This window comes from Ursus arctos, unplaced genomic scaffold (assembly GCF_023065955.2).
Source record: "Ursus arctos isolate Adak ecotype North America unplaced genomic scaffold, UrsArc2.0 scaffold_8, whole genome shotgun sequence".
Lineage (NCBI taxonomy): Eukaryota > Metazoa > Chordata > Mammalia > Carnivora > Ursidae > Ursus > Ursus arctos.
The window spans coordinates 54,909,836-54,928,053 of NW_026623100.1; the positions used below are offsets into that span (position 1 = coordinate 54,909,836).

Sequence of the window (18,218 nt, forward strand, 5' to 3'; positions counted from 1 at the left end):
TGGAAAAAATGTACACTTTCCACTTAACATTTATCCCATTATCTGGAAAACTCCGTCTTCATTCCTCAGGGATACTGGGTTGTGAGGTGTTTCTCTGCATTTGCATAAAATAAGCTACATTTAGCATTTTAATCATTGATGTCCTGGAGCCTTTTTGTCCTAGTGAGATTATGAGCATCTCTTTCCAACTCTTTGTTCAGAGATTTCACGTTGGTAGCCATGGTGGGAGTGTTTACAATGCTGAAATACCACCAATCAAGGCGTGCTCTCCCCTTTTCCCCCTAGCTGATTTTTAAACATTTACCAGCATGCAGCTGATTTTAATTACTCATTCAGCAAACATCTTTTTGAGTGCCTGTTGTTTTTGAGACACTGTCCTAGGTGCCAGAGGTACAGCAGGGAATAAAAAGCATTTACTTAAGTGAACATCATTTTCAAAATCTTAAATTTTCTAATGAAAATGAAGAAGAATTGGGAGTTCCTTTTAATCAACTCATGGTGGGAAATTTGGAGTCAAAAGCAAATGGATTTCCTTACTGTAGAATCTTCAGAATTTTTTAATGTACGTTGAGCATCGTTAATCTCTAGGAAGAGAACATAGTATTATTTTCAGTATAAGGAGCTCTTTTTTCCCCCAAGAATATGTTTAGTATCTTTCAGAAATACTGTTCTGCTGCTCTGAGGCAGTCACATCCCAGATGTTAGGAATTGGTGAATGAAGGGCATTTACTCAGAGAGTGTAGGTCAGAATATGGTTGGGACTTCTGAGACAGACCTTCCCACCATCTGTTTTATAGGTGGTTAATTTGCAGGTTGTGGATTGAATTGTTTTATTGATGGTGTCCTGATCCATTCTGTTATAACTTCATTTCTAGTAATTAAAAGAAAAAGCATTTTATGTAATGAGAAGGCACTTTTCTAGTTATATTGTTATTAATTTAGAAAAATCTTTTTCTTTTCAATCTGCAGTCCAATTTGGGGACTCCTAATGGTATGTGCATGTGAACTTCTGCCGCCACCTACTTCCTGTTGCTAGATTTCTCCTCAGCAAGGGGCAGCTCTTGCTCCAGAGCCTCTCCCTGTAATGGGAATCTTTAAAACCCCCTTGATCTGCCACTTCACCCTCATTAGGCAGTAATGTTTCTCGAAGTGTGATTGATGGACTGTTGCATCACAGTTGCTTGGGTAGTTATTAGAACCATAAGTTCCTGGGTCTCACCTCAGACCTGTTGATTCAGAGTCTGTTATTTGTGGAACCCAAGAATTTGTGACTTAAAGCACATTTGTAGGTGATTTTAATTGTTAAATTTCCATGTTGAATTATATAAGCTCCATTTTTGGTAGGTGTATATATTATTTCATCCCATTGTAGGGCTATTAGCATTTTGGCCAGGACTGTCACTGTGTGGCACTTAATAGGCACAGCAGGACATTCAAAATCCTTGACTCCTACCTACCAGATGCCATTATCATCCCCAGTTATTAGCACAAGCAGAATGCCCTCACACACTCCCAAACACATCCTCTCTACCATAAAGGGCTAGTATCCTCCCTAATTAAGCATCATTGCTATGTACTACTTATGTTATTCTAGAAGTTACTCTTAATAATTTAATACATATATCTAATCTAAGACCTCACATTACTAAGTCTACAAACTTCCGAAACAATACAAGTTCCTTAGAGCACTTTTTTAAAACTAGGCTCCATGCTCATAATTTCCAAATCCTTTTCAAAAAAGTTTAAAGTGGATGGGCCTCAGCAAGAGTCTCATTCATTGCTGAGTCCTGGGGCCAGGGAAGCCAAGTCCCTGCTCCATCCGTTCAGTGAATCGTACTCACATCTCTGAAGTTCTGTAGCACCTCAGGAGGGCTGTGAAGTGAGACAGACGCTGGACTAGCAGAATGGCAGAGCAACTGGCTTCCCTCAGGAAGAAAACATCTTTCTCTCTAGGTTTGTTAAAGGGAGGGTTTTATGCTTATTGATAGGGACAAGGAGAGCATGGTCTCAAGGAGTCTGCCAGCAAAATAAGGAAATGGTTAGTTTATCCTGGTGTGTGGCTGGGAGTCCTGCAATGCCACTTGTCTCCCTGGTTGTCCTTTGTTTTCTACAAAATAATATCTTATTTCAAAATGATTTTCTCTTTGTTTGCAAAGATAAATTAGATTAAAAAAAAATAAACTGGGCCTAGTGCGGAGCTTAAACTCACAACCCTGAGATCCAGATCTCAACTGAGACCCATAGTTGGACACGTAACAGACTGAACCACTCAGGTGTTCCCCTTAAAGCACTTTAAGGTCAATCACACCTTACATGCCATTTGTTCAATATTTGAGTTCTAACTTTTAAAAAATTTCATAAATTAGACATTATTATTATTACTGCTTTCTACAGTCATCAGTGTTTGTTTAGATTGACCCAGTGTTGCCAAATTGTTTTATTTTTCCTCCTTTTTGCATTTAGACATTCCTTCTGAGTCTTTTTTTTTTTAATCTTGTACTATACTTTTAGAAGAATATATTCCTTGCCTTTTGTTGGTTAAACTCTGTTGTTGCTTGTCAAAGAATATGGGTTTTCTGTTGGTTTTGGTCCTAGTTTTTAATGATGTTTTTACCTAGGAATGCAACTCTAAAGTGACTTAATTACTCTTAGCACGGTATTATTTTGACCTTTTTAAAGTTTCTCTGAAAAGTCTAATTGTTTGTTCCTTTGTAGGTAATCTGACTCCTCTCCTCTGGTTTAAAGATCACCTCTTTGCCTTTGGCATTTTGCAGTTTTGCATGATGTATCTGGATGTGGATTTCTTTTTTATTTATCCTTCTTGGGACTTTTAGTGTCTCCTGAATACGAGGTCTTCTGTTCATTCTGGAAAATTTTCAGCCAGTGTCCCTTGAAATATTGCTGTTTCTCCATTTTTTTCCCTATTCTTTCCTTCTGAAATTGTAACTAGATATATGTTAATCTCTTTCATGAGATGATTTGAGATGATTTTAAAATGTCTCTTAATCTCTTTCATCCTTTGTTTCTTCTTTATTGATTCAGATCTGTCATTTGATTTACTAATTCTTTATCTCCTCCAATTAGGTTTATAATTTCAAGGATTGTTTTTTTTTTTCCAGAAATTCTTTTCGGTTCTTTTCTTCTCTGCCTCCCAAGTCATTTTTTCATCTCGTTTCTGGCCTATATATTTAATATTTTCTTTTATTTCTGTAAACTTTTAAAGCATACTTAATTGTAATTTTATGTATTATTTGTTAATTCCAGAATTTGAATTTCTTGAAGATTTAATCTGGTTTTTTTATAGCCTTTGCTGCTGTGGTAGTTTGTTTCCTTTTGGTTTGATAATTTTGTTTTAATCTCATATTTGGCTAATAGTAATATTTAGGGATCTCCTGGAATCACGTGGGTTGAAGGTGTGTTTGACTTCACTCAGAGAATTTGCTGCTCTTTCTGACAGGTGTCTTTCATTACCACCACCCCAGAAACAGCTTAAATTCATTTATTGGCTTGAGGCTCCTCATCCTTGCAAGAAGTGTATATTTATACTTAACTGAGAACAGGCTTGCAATAATTTTCAGTGGACCCCATTCCAGTGAAGGCCTGATTCATACAATTTTTTTATTTCCTGCCTTTGTCAATGGACAGACTCCCCCCACCCCCCACCCCCATACAGGCCTACCCATTCACTGAGGGGTATGGCCTTTCAAGGGCATTGCTGGTTTTATGCAGTTGTCTCAATTCCACCTTTTATCACATCTAATAAAAATTATTATACAAGTCTCTAGATTCCAAGTTTAAGCTAAGATCATGGCTTTAGTTCTTACCACTCTGATTTCATTAAATAAATGCATTCAACAGATAGTTTTGATTAATTACTGTTTTCTCTTTGTTTTTGCTGCCTGTGGATGTCTTGTGAATTTAAAAGAATATTTACTGTATCTTATTTGCCATATCTAGGTATTTGTAATGGGAGAGATTCTCATATTTCATCTAACATATTTCCAAAATAAAACCTCAGGTAATTTTTATATACACTGGAGTTGGAGCACCACTGGGCTAGAGAAAGTACTGCTGTTGCTTCTGTAGTGGGAAGTTGGAATTTGTTTACCTGAACCCTTATGTTTTCCCAAACTCAATGCCTCTGTTAAGTTTTAGCTACGTTATTAGTTAAATTGACATTTGTAGTCTGCCATTTAAAAGTGTTAGTGATACAGAACAAGCCCCCCCCCTTTTTTTAGATTCTATTTATTGACAGAGCACAAGTAGGCAGAGCAGCAGGCCGAGGGAGAGGGAGAAGCAGGCTCCTCGGTGAGCAGCGAGGCTGAGGTGGGGCTTGGGATCATAACCTGAGCTGAAGGCAGACACTTAACTGACTGGGCCACACAGGTGCCCCTGAACAAGCCCGTTTTGAATCCTAAATTAAACTTTAAAATGTAATTTATTGATATGTTTTTTTATCATTCACAGATTATTTTCCACTATATTCAATCATTAGCTAAGTGCATTTAAAAAAAGTTAGCATGATAGTCTCAATCTGTTTTTTTCCTTTTTGAAATGAACATCATGTGGGGGCACGTGGTTTGCTCAGTCGATTGAGTGGGAGACTTCCACGCAGGTCATGACTCACCGGGGGGTCTGCTTCTCCCTCTCCCTCTGTCCCTCCCTCTGATCATGCTCTCTTTTTCTCTTAAATAAGTAAAATCTTAAAAAGAAATGAGCATCATATAGTCCTAGAAATTTAGAACTTTAATCATCTGGTTTCAGGAAACAAAGAGCCATTTAAGGTAATTCAAGAAAAAAGATGCTATTGTAGAGATATATGTGACATGGAACTGGAATGTTGTCAGTAACTCAGGGCAGCTTTGGAGATGTTACTTTCTCGTGAGCTCTTACAAATTTTTCTGCGCATTTGTTTTGTTCTGTGCTCTTTGACTATCTCCTCATTGTATCTTTTCTACTTCTTCAAATCTTCACTTTTCCAAAGATTTTGCTTGCTAAGACGCTGGCACAATTTTATGGCCTAGTTTTCATGCTGGGTTACATTGCATGGTGGTACTGTTTCTCAGTATTTCCAAGTTCAAACTTTTTAAAGCTGCGATGTCTAATACAGTTGTCACTAGCTACACGTGGCTGTTAATGTGTTGGACCTGTATGCTATTAACTATGAAACACTGATGAAAGGTACCAGAGAAAACCTAAATAGAGATTAACGTTCATGGATTGGAACACTGTGCATAGTAAAGATGTTAGTTCTCCCCAAATTGATAAATACATTTAATGCAGTTCCAAACAGAATCCCAGCAGGATTTAAGAAAATATATGGACAAGTTGATTCTAAAATTTATAAGGAAAGGCTAAAGACCTAGAATAGCTAAAGCAACTTCAAAAAAGAAAATGTTGGAAGAATCACAGTAATTGATTTTTAAGACTTTCTGTAAAGCTACAGTAATCAAGACTGTATATAGCAATAGTAAGGGATAGACATAAGATCAGTGGATCCATATAGCATCCAGAAATAGACCCACGCAGGTATAGCCAGCTGATTTTGACAGAAGTGAAAGGCAGTTCAGTGCAGGAAGGATAGTCTTTTCAAGAAACAGTATTAGAACAGTTGGACATATTCATGCAAAAACAACAAATATCTCAACCTAAGTGCCCCACCTTAAACAAAAATTAAATCAATATATATCATAAGTCTAAATGTAAAACTTGTTTTTTTAGAAGCTAGCATAGGAGAAAAGTCTCTGACTTGGGATTAAGCAAAAAGGTTTTGGACATGACACCAAAGCATAATTCATCAAACAGTTGGTAAATTGGACTTTATCAAAAGTATAAACTTTTGCTCTGTATATTAGTTTGCTAGGATTGCCATAACAAAATACCACAGACTGGGTGGCTTAAGCAATTGAAATTTTATTTTCTCACAGTTCTGGAGGCTGGAAGTTCAAGATCAAGGTGTTGGTAGAGTTGGTTTCTCCCGAAGCTCTCTCCATGGATTGCAAGTGGCTGCCTTCTTGCTGTGTTCTCACATGGCCTTTTTCTCTCTGTGTGCACATCTGTAGATCCCTTTCTTATAAGTATTAGGGACGTTAAATGAATTTTATGAATGAGTGCACACAGTTCAGTCCATAACACTCTGGGATTGACACTGTTAACAGAATGAAAAGACAAGCTGTAGACTGAGAAAAAATATATTTGCAAATTACAAACCTGATAAAGAACTTGTATCTGGAATATATAAAGAACTCTCAACAGTAAGAAAATAAACATCCCAATTAACATAGAAAAAAGACTAGAACACTCTTCACCAAAGGATAGCAAATGAGCATGTGGGAAAATGTAAACTAAAACCCCAACGAGATACTATTACACATTTGTTAGAATGGCCAAAATTGAAAGTACAATACCAATTACCGGCAAGGATGCAGAACTGGGACCATCCATACATTGCTGCTAGAAATGAGCGTGGTACAGCTACCGTAGAAAGAGTGATAGTCTTTTACAAAGTTATACATATACCTATCATAAGACCCAGTTTCACTCCTGGGTATTTTGGTAACCTGTACTCAGATGTTCATAGCAGCTTGATTCATAATTGCTGAAAACTCAAAGCAGCTAGTATGTCTTTCCACTGGTAGTGGATAAACAGTGGTGTATCCATACAATGGAATACTATTCAACAATGAGAAAGAACAAACTAATGGTAAATGCAGCCCCTTGGTGAAAGAAGAGAGTCTCAAAAAGTTACATGATGAATGATTTAATTTATGTGAAATTCTTGAAAAGACAAAACTGTAGTGGCAAAGATCAGGTCAGTGGTTGCCAAGGGTTAAGGTAAAGCGAGAATGTAACTTCCAAGGGAGTTTTTGCAGTGATGGAACTTCTCTGCTTCTGGCTGGTGATGGTGGTTACACAAATTTATACATGTGTTAAAACTACCAGAACTATGTTGTTTTAAGTTGATTTTTTCCAGTTATAGGCTAAATAAATCCTGGGGATGTAACATACAGCATGGTGACTACAATTATAACAATACTATATTGTATATTTGAAGGATGCCGAGAGAATAGATCTTAAAAGTTCTCATCATAATGAAAAGAATTTTTAAGCATGTTAACATCATAGATGTTAACTAAACTTATTGTGGTAATCATTTTGCAATATATACATATATCAAATTATGTTGTATACTTAAAACTAATAAATTTTAAATGTAGTTATATCTCAAAAAAATTAAAACTCCCCAATTCAAGTATTTTATTGCATATACAAATAAAATTCAGTTCCTCAGTTGTACTAGCCATATGTCAGTTGATTGATAGCTACATGTGGCATGGAGCTACTCCATTGTACAGTACAGATATAAACCATTTCCATCAGTGAAGAAAGTTCTGTTGGACAATGCTGTTTTAGAGTGGGGGTCAGCCAGTCTTTCCTCTAAAGAGCCAAATAGTAAATAAACACTTACAGGTACTTCATATGGTCTCCATCTCAACTGCTCAACTGTTGTATTGTGAAAGCACAGACAGTACTTAAACAAACGAACATGGCTGTGTTCCAGTAAAACTTTATTTATAAAAACAGATCTATTTCAAATAAAAAAACAGACTCTTAACTATAGAAAACAAAGGGATGGTTACCAGAGGGGAGGTGTGGGGCAGGGATGGGTGAAGGGAGTTAAGAGTATACTTAGGAAGAACACTGAATGATGTATGAAATTGTTGATCACTGTATTGTACACCTGAAACTAATGTAACACTGTATGTTAACTACACTGGAATTAAAAAAATGGACATGTTTGCTGACCCTTGTTTTAGAGAATCTGGCCTCTGTCTTTTTTTCATGGCAGCTCAGGGTTTACTGGTAAAGTGACTTCATACTCTATCATCCAAATTTAATAAAAATTTAATTTTGAGAATGAAAGTGGGCACTATTAAGAATTCCGCTAGGACAGTAGGCATAAACTGGGAGTGTCCTAAGCAAACCAGGGACGGAGGTCGCTCTATCAGTCTTCCTGTATATTTAGTTGCCCTTGTGGTAGGCTCACACCCAGTTCAAGTAACTGTGGAAAAGCGGTCAAAACTATTCCTTCAGCCGGGGCTGTGGGTTAGCCATTTCCCTCTGAAAGGGAGTATTTATATGGGAGGCATCCTGAGGCTTGGCTCACCATATACACTCAAAATAGCCTGTGTTTTCTGTCCCTGTGCCTTTGCTCATGCTTTTCTCCCTATGCTCTCTTTACCGTTGCTCTTCTATGTTTGTTGTAATCCAGCCCATCTTGTACACATCTGCTTAAATGGTAATCTCCTTCATAAAGCCATCCCTGTAACACTCCTTTCAGACTTAGAAGTTGGTATTTATATTATATAAAACTCATATGGTACAGTGCCTTCACCAGGTCCCCGAACCTGGCTGAACATCAGAAACACATCAGTAGCTTTAGATACAGATCCATGGTTCCTGTCTTAAATCTGTTGATTGAAAATCAGTGGTGGTGGTGTTTTCTTTTTTCTTTTTTTTGGTTACTGTTTTGTTTTTAAACTCCTAATATTCTTACATAACTAGCCAGCTGGTTTAGTATTTGGAATCTGTTAATTTAGACTTAACATTATTTGATGTAAACACTGACTTTTAGAATTAGAAGGAACATTAGAAATAGTCTTTTTTCACTTTCTTGTTTTTAAATTGGGGGGGAGGGGTTGGGAAGAAGACAGAAGGGAAATTACTTGCTCAGATCCCACTGCTAGTTACTGGCAGAGCCAGGGCTAAACTTTGTATATCTTCGCTCCCATTTCTGAGCTTTTCTTCATATTAATGTTGGACAGACCCTTCTAAGTAGTAAGCTTTGAGTACTGGGTGTTGAGTAAGCTTTGAGTGGGCGTGTTTGGTACATAATCAGTAGTCAGATTATTTTATTGGTAGTGATTGTCTCTGACTCACTTTATGTTGTATGGTAGCATACTTTTTGCCTCTTAATGATTGCTTCTTGAAGATGTTTACTCCTACTCTCACACTCAAGGAATACTTTTCTGATAGTTGGCAATAATGCAGTAGTCAGCATGAAATCATCTCAGAAAAATTCTTTCCCAAATCAGTTCTAATATGAATGACTTCTAAAAGGCTGACTGACCCAAATGACTTCTGGGACAGCTTTGAATCATAATAGTTTTTGCAAGAGCCCCTCTAAACTGAGACCAATTCTAGATCTGCAGGACTTTCTTAACCAGGCCCACTCCCATTTGGGAAAGGTTACCCAGGAACTATGGGAGTGTGGGATGCCTAATCCAGAGTAGCAATAGGGAAAAGGCTTGTGGGAAGTGATAGTAACCTAAACTGTGCTTTAAAGGATTATCTGGGAGTTAGGCCCAGGAAGGAGTTGGGGCAAGCGTTTGTCTAGGCAGTGTGTTCCAAAGAGCAAATGTGCGGATAGCTTTGGGAAATGGCAATTTGTTTAGTTTGGCTGCAGCATAAAGTGCAAATTAGGAAGTGACTGGAAAGACAGACTGGGGCAAGATAGTGCAAAGTTTTATTGTTGCAATGTTGTATTTCTCAACTAGATACCCACATGCAAAAGAATGAAATTGGAGTCCTACTGGACACCATATAAAAATTCACTCAAAATGGATAGTAGACCGAAATGGAAGAGCTAAAATTATAGAACACTTAGGAGAAAACATAGGAAAAAAATCTTTGTGGCCTTGGGTTAGGCATTGGTTTCTTAGCTATAATACCAAAAGCAAAGCAACATAAAATAGACAAATTGGACTTGACTAAAGTTAAAAACTTTTGTGTTTCAAAGAATACCATCAAGAAAATGAAGACAATCCATAGGATGGGATTAAATATTTGCAAATCATGTAACTGATAAGAGACCTATCAGGGTCTATAAAGAATTCTTCTAAGTCAGCGATAAAAAGACAGCACAAAAATGGACAAAGCTGTGAAAATGACATTTTTCCAAAGAAAATACTCAGATGGCCAATAAGCATATGAAAGATGCTCAACATCATTAGTAAAGTGCAGATCAGACCACAATGAGATACCATTTCACACCCACTAGGACAGGTAAAATAAAAACCGTAGCAACAAACATTAGCAAGGATGCAGAGAAATTGGAACCCTCATGTATTGCTGATGATAATATAAAATCCAGGTGCAGCCACTTTGGAGAAAAATTTGACAGCTCTTCAAAAAGCCAAACGTAGAGTTACCGTATGATTCGGCAGTTCTCTGTACTCTCTGTACTCGAGAGAATTGAAAGCAAAAACGCGTACATTAAGGCCTGCCTTTGGATCAGGTCATGATCCCAGGGTTCTGGGGATCGAGCCCCTCATCAGGCTCCTTGCTCCTCGAGGAGCCTGCTTCTCCCTCTCCCTTCCCCCCCTCACCCGCTAGTGCTCGCATGCGCGCGGTCTTTCTCTTTCAAATAAAATCTTCAAAGAAAATGTATACACTTATGTTCATAGAAGCATTATTCATAATAGCTAAAAAGTAGAAACAACCTAAATATCCTTCAGCTGATAAATGGGTAAACAAAATGTGGTGTTTCTGTACAATCAAGTATTATTCCATAACGGAAGAAGTCAAGTACTACTGATACATGCCACAATGTGGATGAACCCAAAAATGTTATGCCTGGTGAAAGAAGCCAGTCACAAAGGACCACATTTTAGGGGCGCCTGGGTAGCACAGCGGTTAAGCGTCTGCCTTTGGCTCAGGGCGTGATCCCGGCGATCTGGGATCGAGCCCCACATCAGGCTCTTCTGCTATGAGCCTGCTTCTTCCTCTCCCACTCCCCCTGCTTGTGTTCCCTCTCTCGCTGGCTGTCTCTATCTCTGTCAAATAAATAAATAAAATCTTTAAAAAAAAAAAACAAAAAAAAAAAACAAAGGACCACATTTTGTATGATCTTACTTATATGAAATATCTAGAATAGTCAAATCCATAGAGGTAGAAAGTAGACCAATAGTTCTCAGGGACTGGGAGGGGGAGGAATAGGGAGTGACTGCTAACTGAGTGGTCTAGAGTTTCTTATTGGGGTGATGAAATGTTCCGAAGTTAGATAGTAGTGATGGTTACGTAGCTGAATTTACTAAAACCACTGAATTGTATGCATTGAAAGGGTGAATTTTACGATATGTGAATTATATGTCAATAAAAGCTATTATGAGAAGTGCTGTAGTTAGTGAAAATTTTAAATTTTCTGACAAGGAATTTGAATTTTGTCTTTAAACCATGATGTGTATTCCTCAAGAGTTTTCAACTTAATAATGACATGATCTGAATACCATTTTCAGAGCAAGTGAAGATGGTGGTCAAACCAATGAGGTGGCAGAAGACTCCTTGGTCTAGGTGCTTAGAATATTTATCCTTAGTTTTCTGCCCTGAGCAAGTCTGAGCATTCTGTTATTGACACTGAATTAAAAATTTTTAACTTTAGGGGCGCCTGGGTGATGCAGTCGGTTAAGTGTCTGAGTCTTGGTTTCAGCTCAGGTCATGATCTCAGGGTTGTGAGATCAAGCCCGGTGTTGGGCCATGTGCCCAGCATGGAGTCTGCTTAAGACTTTCTCTCCCTCTGTGTCTTCTCCACGGCACGTGCACATGCTCTCTCTCTCAAATAAATCTTAATAAATCTTAATTTTTTTTAACTTTATACATGGTGCTATTTTACATTATTTACCTTGGTCTCATTTCCTTCCTAATAAATTGCTCTAGGTGATTGCTGAAAGAACAGTAGTTGCAGGGGCGCCTGGGTGGCTCAGTCACTAGTTAAGCATCTGCCTTCGGCTCTGGTCAGGATCCTGGAGTCCTGGGCTTGAGTCCTGCATCCGGCTCCTTGCTGAGCGGGGAGTCCACTTCTCCCTCTGTCCCTCACCTCTCTCTCTCTTTTTCTTTCTCTCTCTCTTTCTCTGTCAAATAAATAAAATCTTAAAAAAAAAAAGAACAGTAGTTGCAGAACATAGGAGATACTATTAATTTTTATATTTATCGCAGTGAGTATTCTTGACTATTTTAAATTTAGAGACAGCAAAATATGATTTAGCCAGAATACCAAGATTCTTGATGAATCATAATGCTTTAAAGACTTTTCATTAGGGGCTCCTGAGTGGCTCAGTTAGTTAAGCATCCAACTCTTGATTTTGGCTCAGGTCATGATCTCTCGGGGTTATGAGATTGAGCCCTGTGTCAGGCCTCAAGCTCAGCAGGGAGCCTGGTGGAAATTCTCTCTCTGAATAAATAAAAAGTGAAATCTTAAAAAAAAAGCATGTAAGATTTTTCATTAGCAAACATCTGGATTTTGATGCAGAAAAGCTCAGAAATTCAACTTACTTGGGCTTTTTGTTGTTATTTTTCTTCCCCTTTTGTGAATTGCCTTAATTCTGTCAAATAAGTTACATACTGGAAAATATTTCAGTAGGTAAAAAGAGCAGTAATCATTTTGGCTGTTTTTGTTGTTGTTCATTCTAAAGAATCGTAAGTTTAAAAACTCTTGTTATCCTCAAGAAAATTCTGGACTGATTTAAATTTTGAAAAATTTTAAGTCAAGCCTATAGTAAATGTTGACTTTTGTCTGATAAGTGCTACTGATAAGTCACTTACTGTCACAGTTTTTCTGTTAAATATGTGCTGGTGTTAACTTTTAGTAAATCTGGTTTTAGAAGAGTAGTACATTGTGTACAGTAGCCATTTTGGACACTTTGTATAACTTGCATTGTCGGTGGTGCCCTCTCGTGGTCACTTAGGAACCACATTTCAGCTATAAAAAAACCATCCTGGCTTTCTAGGAGTTCATACTGTCTCTACTCTTCTATAGCGGAATCAGCCATACTCTGAATTTCTTTTCAATAAACAGAAACAAAACCATGGCAAGATTTTTAAATGGAGAATTGAGAATTGGGGAGAGTAGCGTCTTGTCTTATTTTATTTGGAGAAGTACTACTTTAAAAAGATGGGAGTTAGAGGACAGAGTATATCTAGGAGGAGAACAGGGAAAGTTCATGAAGTGTGAGGAGAGGCAAGTAGTTGTGATAGTGTTTGAGGAGATTTATGAATCATGTTTATGTGATATACCTGAATATTTTACAGGTACACTCTGCCCCCTCCTTTTACAAAATGCTCCCAGAATGATGTTCTGATTTTATTTCTCTTTCACACACACACACACACACACACACACACACACACACAGAGTCTCTTCTCAGAATGAACACTTATCTGGCACTATATTTGAAATGTGTATCTCATTTAACGGAAATTAAAGTTAGTTTGAAATAACTGTTCAAATCTGTTTTGTACTGCCAGTAATAAGTTGGCCATGATAAGCGTTCATTGGTTATGGAGATTTTTTCAGAAGGAATGAATTTTCCCTGCCAGTTTAATTTAAATTGATTTTTCTTGATTTGTATGGGGAGATCTTTTTAAAAAAATATTTATTTATTTACGTAATCTCTACATGCAATGTGGGGCAGGAACTCACGACCCCAAGATTTAAGAGTCACATGTCCTTCTGACTGAGCCAGCCAGGCGCCTTGATGTGGTAGAGAACTTTTAATACCTTTGCTCTTCTTTGAGTTGAAGGTTAAATTTTATATTGCAGCAGTGGCTGTGTCCCATATCTACCTTCCTAGATTCTTATCTGACATTTTTAATGCTCCAGTGTTCTTAGAAGGATTCCACTGTTAATGCTGTTAGCATTCCTTGTGGGTGATTCACTGATCTTCATCAATCCATTAATAAGAGAGTATCAGTGGAATGTGCAATTCTTGATCTTGAGGTTGTGAGTTCAAGCCCCATGTTGGGTGTAGACATTACTTAAAAATAAAATATTTTTAAAAAAATAGAGTGTTGCAACTAAGAGTAATTCTGCCCACAGGGACGTATCCTTCTGTGATCAGGGAATTGTATATATTGATTTTCATTGCTTGTTATGAAAATCAAGTTTCAGTTAGCAGTTTAAGTATTATGTAACAGTTAAAACAGTTTGAAGTATTTTGAAAGTTCTGATCCAATTGTAAAGCATTTTAAGTTGACAATTACTGCCATTTTCATACAAATTGAAAAGACAGCCTCTACTTATTTATACATAATTACAGTTGTAAATACCAGCAATCTAATATTATGGATTGATTTTTTTTTTTTTTTGAAGATTGTATTTATTTGAGAGAGTGCGCACAGGAGGGGGTAGGGGCAGAGGGAGGGAAAGAGAGAGGTGGACTTCCCACTGAGCAGGGAGCCTGATGCAGGGCTGGATCCCAGGACCCTGGGATCATGACCTGAGCTGAGGGCAGATGCTTAACCGACTAAGCCACCCAGGCACCCCGTATTCTAAGATTTTTAAGTTTAAAAATTTAAGGCTAATCAAATCAAAATTTTAACTCACCTTTGAATGAATGACAGTAGAATGTAATGCTTAAAAGCTCAGACTCTGCGGGCGCCTGGGTGGCTCAGTCAGTTAAGTGTCTGCCTTTGGCTCAGGTCATGATCTCAGGGTCCTGGGATCTAGCTCTGCGTTAGGCTCTCTGCTCAGCGGGGAGTCTGCTTCTCCCTCTCCTGCTCCCTCTGTGCTCTTCCTCCCGCTCTCTCTCTCTCTTTCAAATAAATAAAATCTTAACAACAACAACAACAACAAACTCAGACTCTGAAGTCAGACTTCTTGGATTGGAATCTTGCTGCTCTCGCTTACTAGCATCTGGCCTTGGCAAGTTTTTTAACTTCTCTGTGCTTCAGTTTTCTTGTCTGCAACATGGACATAATAGTTGTACCTACCTCGTAAGATTGTTGTGGAGAGAAATGAATTACTATAAAACACTTAGAACAGTGCCTCACACATACAGAAGTCTCTGTGTAAGTTAAGTTCTTATCACCATTATTAAATTTACGGTTGAGGGGCACCTGGGTGGCACAGTCGTTAAGCGTCTGCCTTCGGCTCAGGGCGTGATCCCAGCGTTCTGGGATCGAGCCCCACATCAGGCTCCTCCTCTGGAAGCCTGCTTCTTCCTCTCCCACTCCCCCTGCTTGTGTTCCCTATCTGGCTGGCTGTCTCTCTGTCACATAAATAAATAAAAATCTTAAAAATAAAAATTTACAGTTGAATTAATGTTGACATTCATTGTGAAGAATATACTGGCTATTTTGTAAATATAAACCCCTCCTGCAATTCTTGCTTTAAAAAATATTTCTGTATAACAAAATAAACAGTAAACTAAAATTATATTTCATAAAGTTTTTTATGAAAGCTCTTTTTCACACTTATCTTTTCTTCTCTTTTAGGCACGGAATGTTAACACTGGTGAATTGGCTGCAATTAAAGTAATAAAATTGGAACCAGGTAAATTGAAATTTGATGTTTCTTATTGCTGTAAGCCACTGGATTACTTTAAGGCTAATTTTAATGATGTTTGGTCAGCATTCTCTGATTGTTCCTAACATCTTCTGTAAAACAGAAGTGGGGTCTACTCTTTCCTCCTCCTCTTCAAGACCTGTAGACACCTGGCTCGGTTCTTCCTTGAAAAATAACTTGTAATTGGGAGAGGGAGGCGACTTGTGAAGAGGCTTTGTTCCTTCTGAACTCAGTTGAGCTAACTTGTCACCAGTTGCTAGTGGTGTTTTTCCAGGTTAACCCTGTCCTGTGGTGAGAGGGCAGTGTGATGCAGGGGAAAGCGCTGAACTGAGATTGGGGTGCTTGAAGCCCAGTTCTTTGTGTCCCACACTCTTGCTGTGTGAACTTGGGCACGTAATTTTCTGAGCCTCAGTTTTCTCAGTAGACCTAGCCCTTACATTTTATGCTCATTAAGCTGTAATAATAGTCACCTTCCAACTTGAGCAGCTTATTGTAGAGCCCGAAGGATGACTCTGTATTTTTTTCCTGCTTCACCTATATTTTCTCTCTGAAATCCCCCATGCCTTTCAAAACCCATGTCTTTCTGAGTAACTACCGTAGTCTTGTTTATTCTCTCTTAGAAGTCCTTCTCTCTTTTTCTCTTTTCTGCCACAAGCAAGCAATTGTGCTAGTGTCTAGACTGAGTTCCACAGTGATGGTAGTGCCTTTCTAATGGCTTCCGCCACTCCAAACTGAGGATACACGAATTTGGTAAAACAGGTTTTATCCTTGGTGTGAGCAGAAACCCATTCCCTAGTTTTTGTTTTTGTTTTTAAAGGTGGGCAGTTTTTTCTGAAAAGTCCAGACAATAAAATATTTTGGGCTTTGTGGACCACATGTGGTCTCTGCATACAGTTTTCCTTCTTTCCTCCCTCTCTCTCTCCTTTCTCCCTCTAAAATGAAAAAAAAACCATTCTTAGCTGAACAACCATTCTTAGCAAACCAGGCCACCTACAGCTGTAGTTTGCCCGCCCCTGATTTAGATCATCAGTAGACTTTCTAGAGTGGCATTAAGATGAAATTTAAGGATGTGTTGATAGACTGTGATCAAATCACACTTAAATATAATGAATAAAAAAATACTTTCTCAGTTATATATATTTACAGATCTTGTATAGTCTAATTAACACTTTAACATATAAGACAGGCTTTTCTTTGAATCTCCTATGTTTTAGGGGATTTTTGAAATTGGTAAATTCTGAGGGGAAAGTAAAAAAGGAAGATTTGCTTTTTTCATTTAAATTCAGTTAATTAACATATAATGTATTATTAGTTTCAGAGGTAGAAGTCAGTGACTCATCAGTCTTATATAATACCCAGTGCTCATTACATCACATGCCCTCCTTAATGCCCATCGCCCAGGCACCCTTTCCCTCCTCCCCCCTCCCCTCCAGCAACCCTCAGTTTGTTCCTTATGATAAAGAGTCTCTTATGGTTTGTCTCCTTCTCTGATTTCGTCTTGCTTTATTTTTTCCTCTTTTCCCCTATGTTCCTGTTTTGTTTCTGAAATTCCATGAGTGAGATCATATAATTGTCTTTCTCCGATTGACTTATTTTGCTTAGCATAATACCGTCTATCTAGTTCCATCCACGTCATTGCAAATGGCAAGGTTTCATTTTTTGATGGCTGAGTAGTATTCCATTGTGTGTGTGTGTGTGTGTGTGTGTGTGTGTGTGTGTGTATGTGTATACCACATCTTCTTTATCCATTCATATGTTGATGGACATCTGGACTCTTTCCATAGTTTGGCAGTTGTGGACATTGCTGCTATAAACATTGGGGTGCAGGTGCCCCTTCAGATCACAGTTGTATCTTTAGGGTGTAAATCCCTAAAAGTGCAATCGCTGGGTCATAGGGTAGCTCTATTTTCAGCTTTTTGAGGAACCTCCATGCTGTTTTCCAGAGTGGTTGTATCAGTTTGCCTTCCCACCAACAGTGTAAGAAGGTTCCCCTTTCGGGGCGCCTGGGTGGCACAGCGGTTAAGCGCCTGCCTTCGTCTCAGGGCGTGATCCTGGCATTATGGGATCGAGCCCCACATCAGGCTCTTCAGCTATGAGCCTGCTTCTTCCTCTCCCACTCCCCCTGCTTGTGTTCCCTCTCTCGCTGTCTGTCTCTGTCTCTGTCAAATAAATAAATAAATAAGCCTTAAAAAAAAAAAAAAAAAAAAGAAGGTTCCCCTTTCTCCGCATCCTCACCAACCTCCGTAGTTTCCTGACTTGTTAATTTTAGCCATTCTGACTGGTGTGAGGCAGTATTTCATCCTGGTTCTGATTTGTATTTCCCTGATGCTGAGTGACATTGAGCATTTTTTCATGTGTTTGTTGGCTATTTGTATGTGAAGTTGGTGAAATCTGAGGTAAAAGAAAAATGGAAGATTTGGCATTTGAAGTAGGGCCTTCATTTGTAATCTTGAAGTGGCTATGTTATTTGATGAAATTATCTCTGATTAGAAGTAGTTTATACATAGATCATTCCTTCAAGTCATTTTAGTGCCTTCTCCTTCGGGTCTTCCTTGCCCCTGGTCTGATTAAGAGGACTCCTCTGTAGGAATAGCTCCCTTATAGCACTTACCACAGCTGTATTGTCATTCTAGAGTTGCCTTTCTTTGTTTCTAGGCTTTCATCAAGTTTGTGTCCATAGCACTGACCTTTGTGTTTGGTGCATAGTACTCGTTCAGTACCTCTTAATATTTCCTTTAAAAAATTAGGAACTTGAAAAATCTTATTCATCAAGTCACTTGTTTTCTGATTAATGCAGCGTTTGTGTTTTTATGATGTTAATCTCGAACACTGCCATGCCTGTATTGATTATTGTTTTAAAAGTAGAAAATACAATTAA

At 38.2% G+C, this 18,218-nt stretch overlaps 1 protein-coding gene across 3 annotated transcripts in view; it reads left to right on the forward strand.

Moving 5' to 3' along the window:
- Window positions 1–18,218, forward strand: part of MAP4K3 (mitogen-activated protein kinase kinase kinase kinase 3) — a 181,929-nt gene that overhangs the window by 44,343 nt on the left and 119,368 nt on the right. For all 3 annotated transcript variants that reach the window (XM_057309419.1, XM_026479448.4, XM_026479456.4), the window contains exon 2: window positions 15,271–15,328. In XM_057309419.1, coding sequence (XP_057165402.1) covers window positions 15,271–15,328 — 58 coding nt within the window. The remainder of the gene's footprint in view (window positions 1–15,270; window positions 15,329–18,218) is intronic.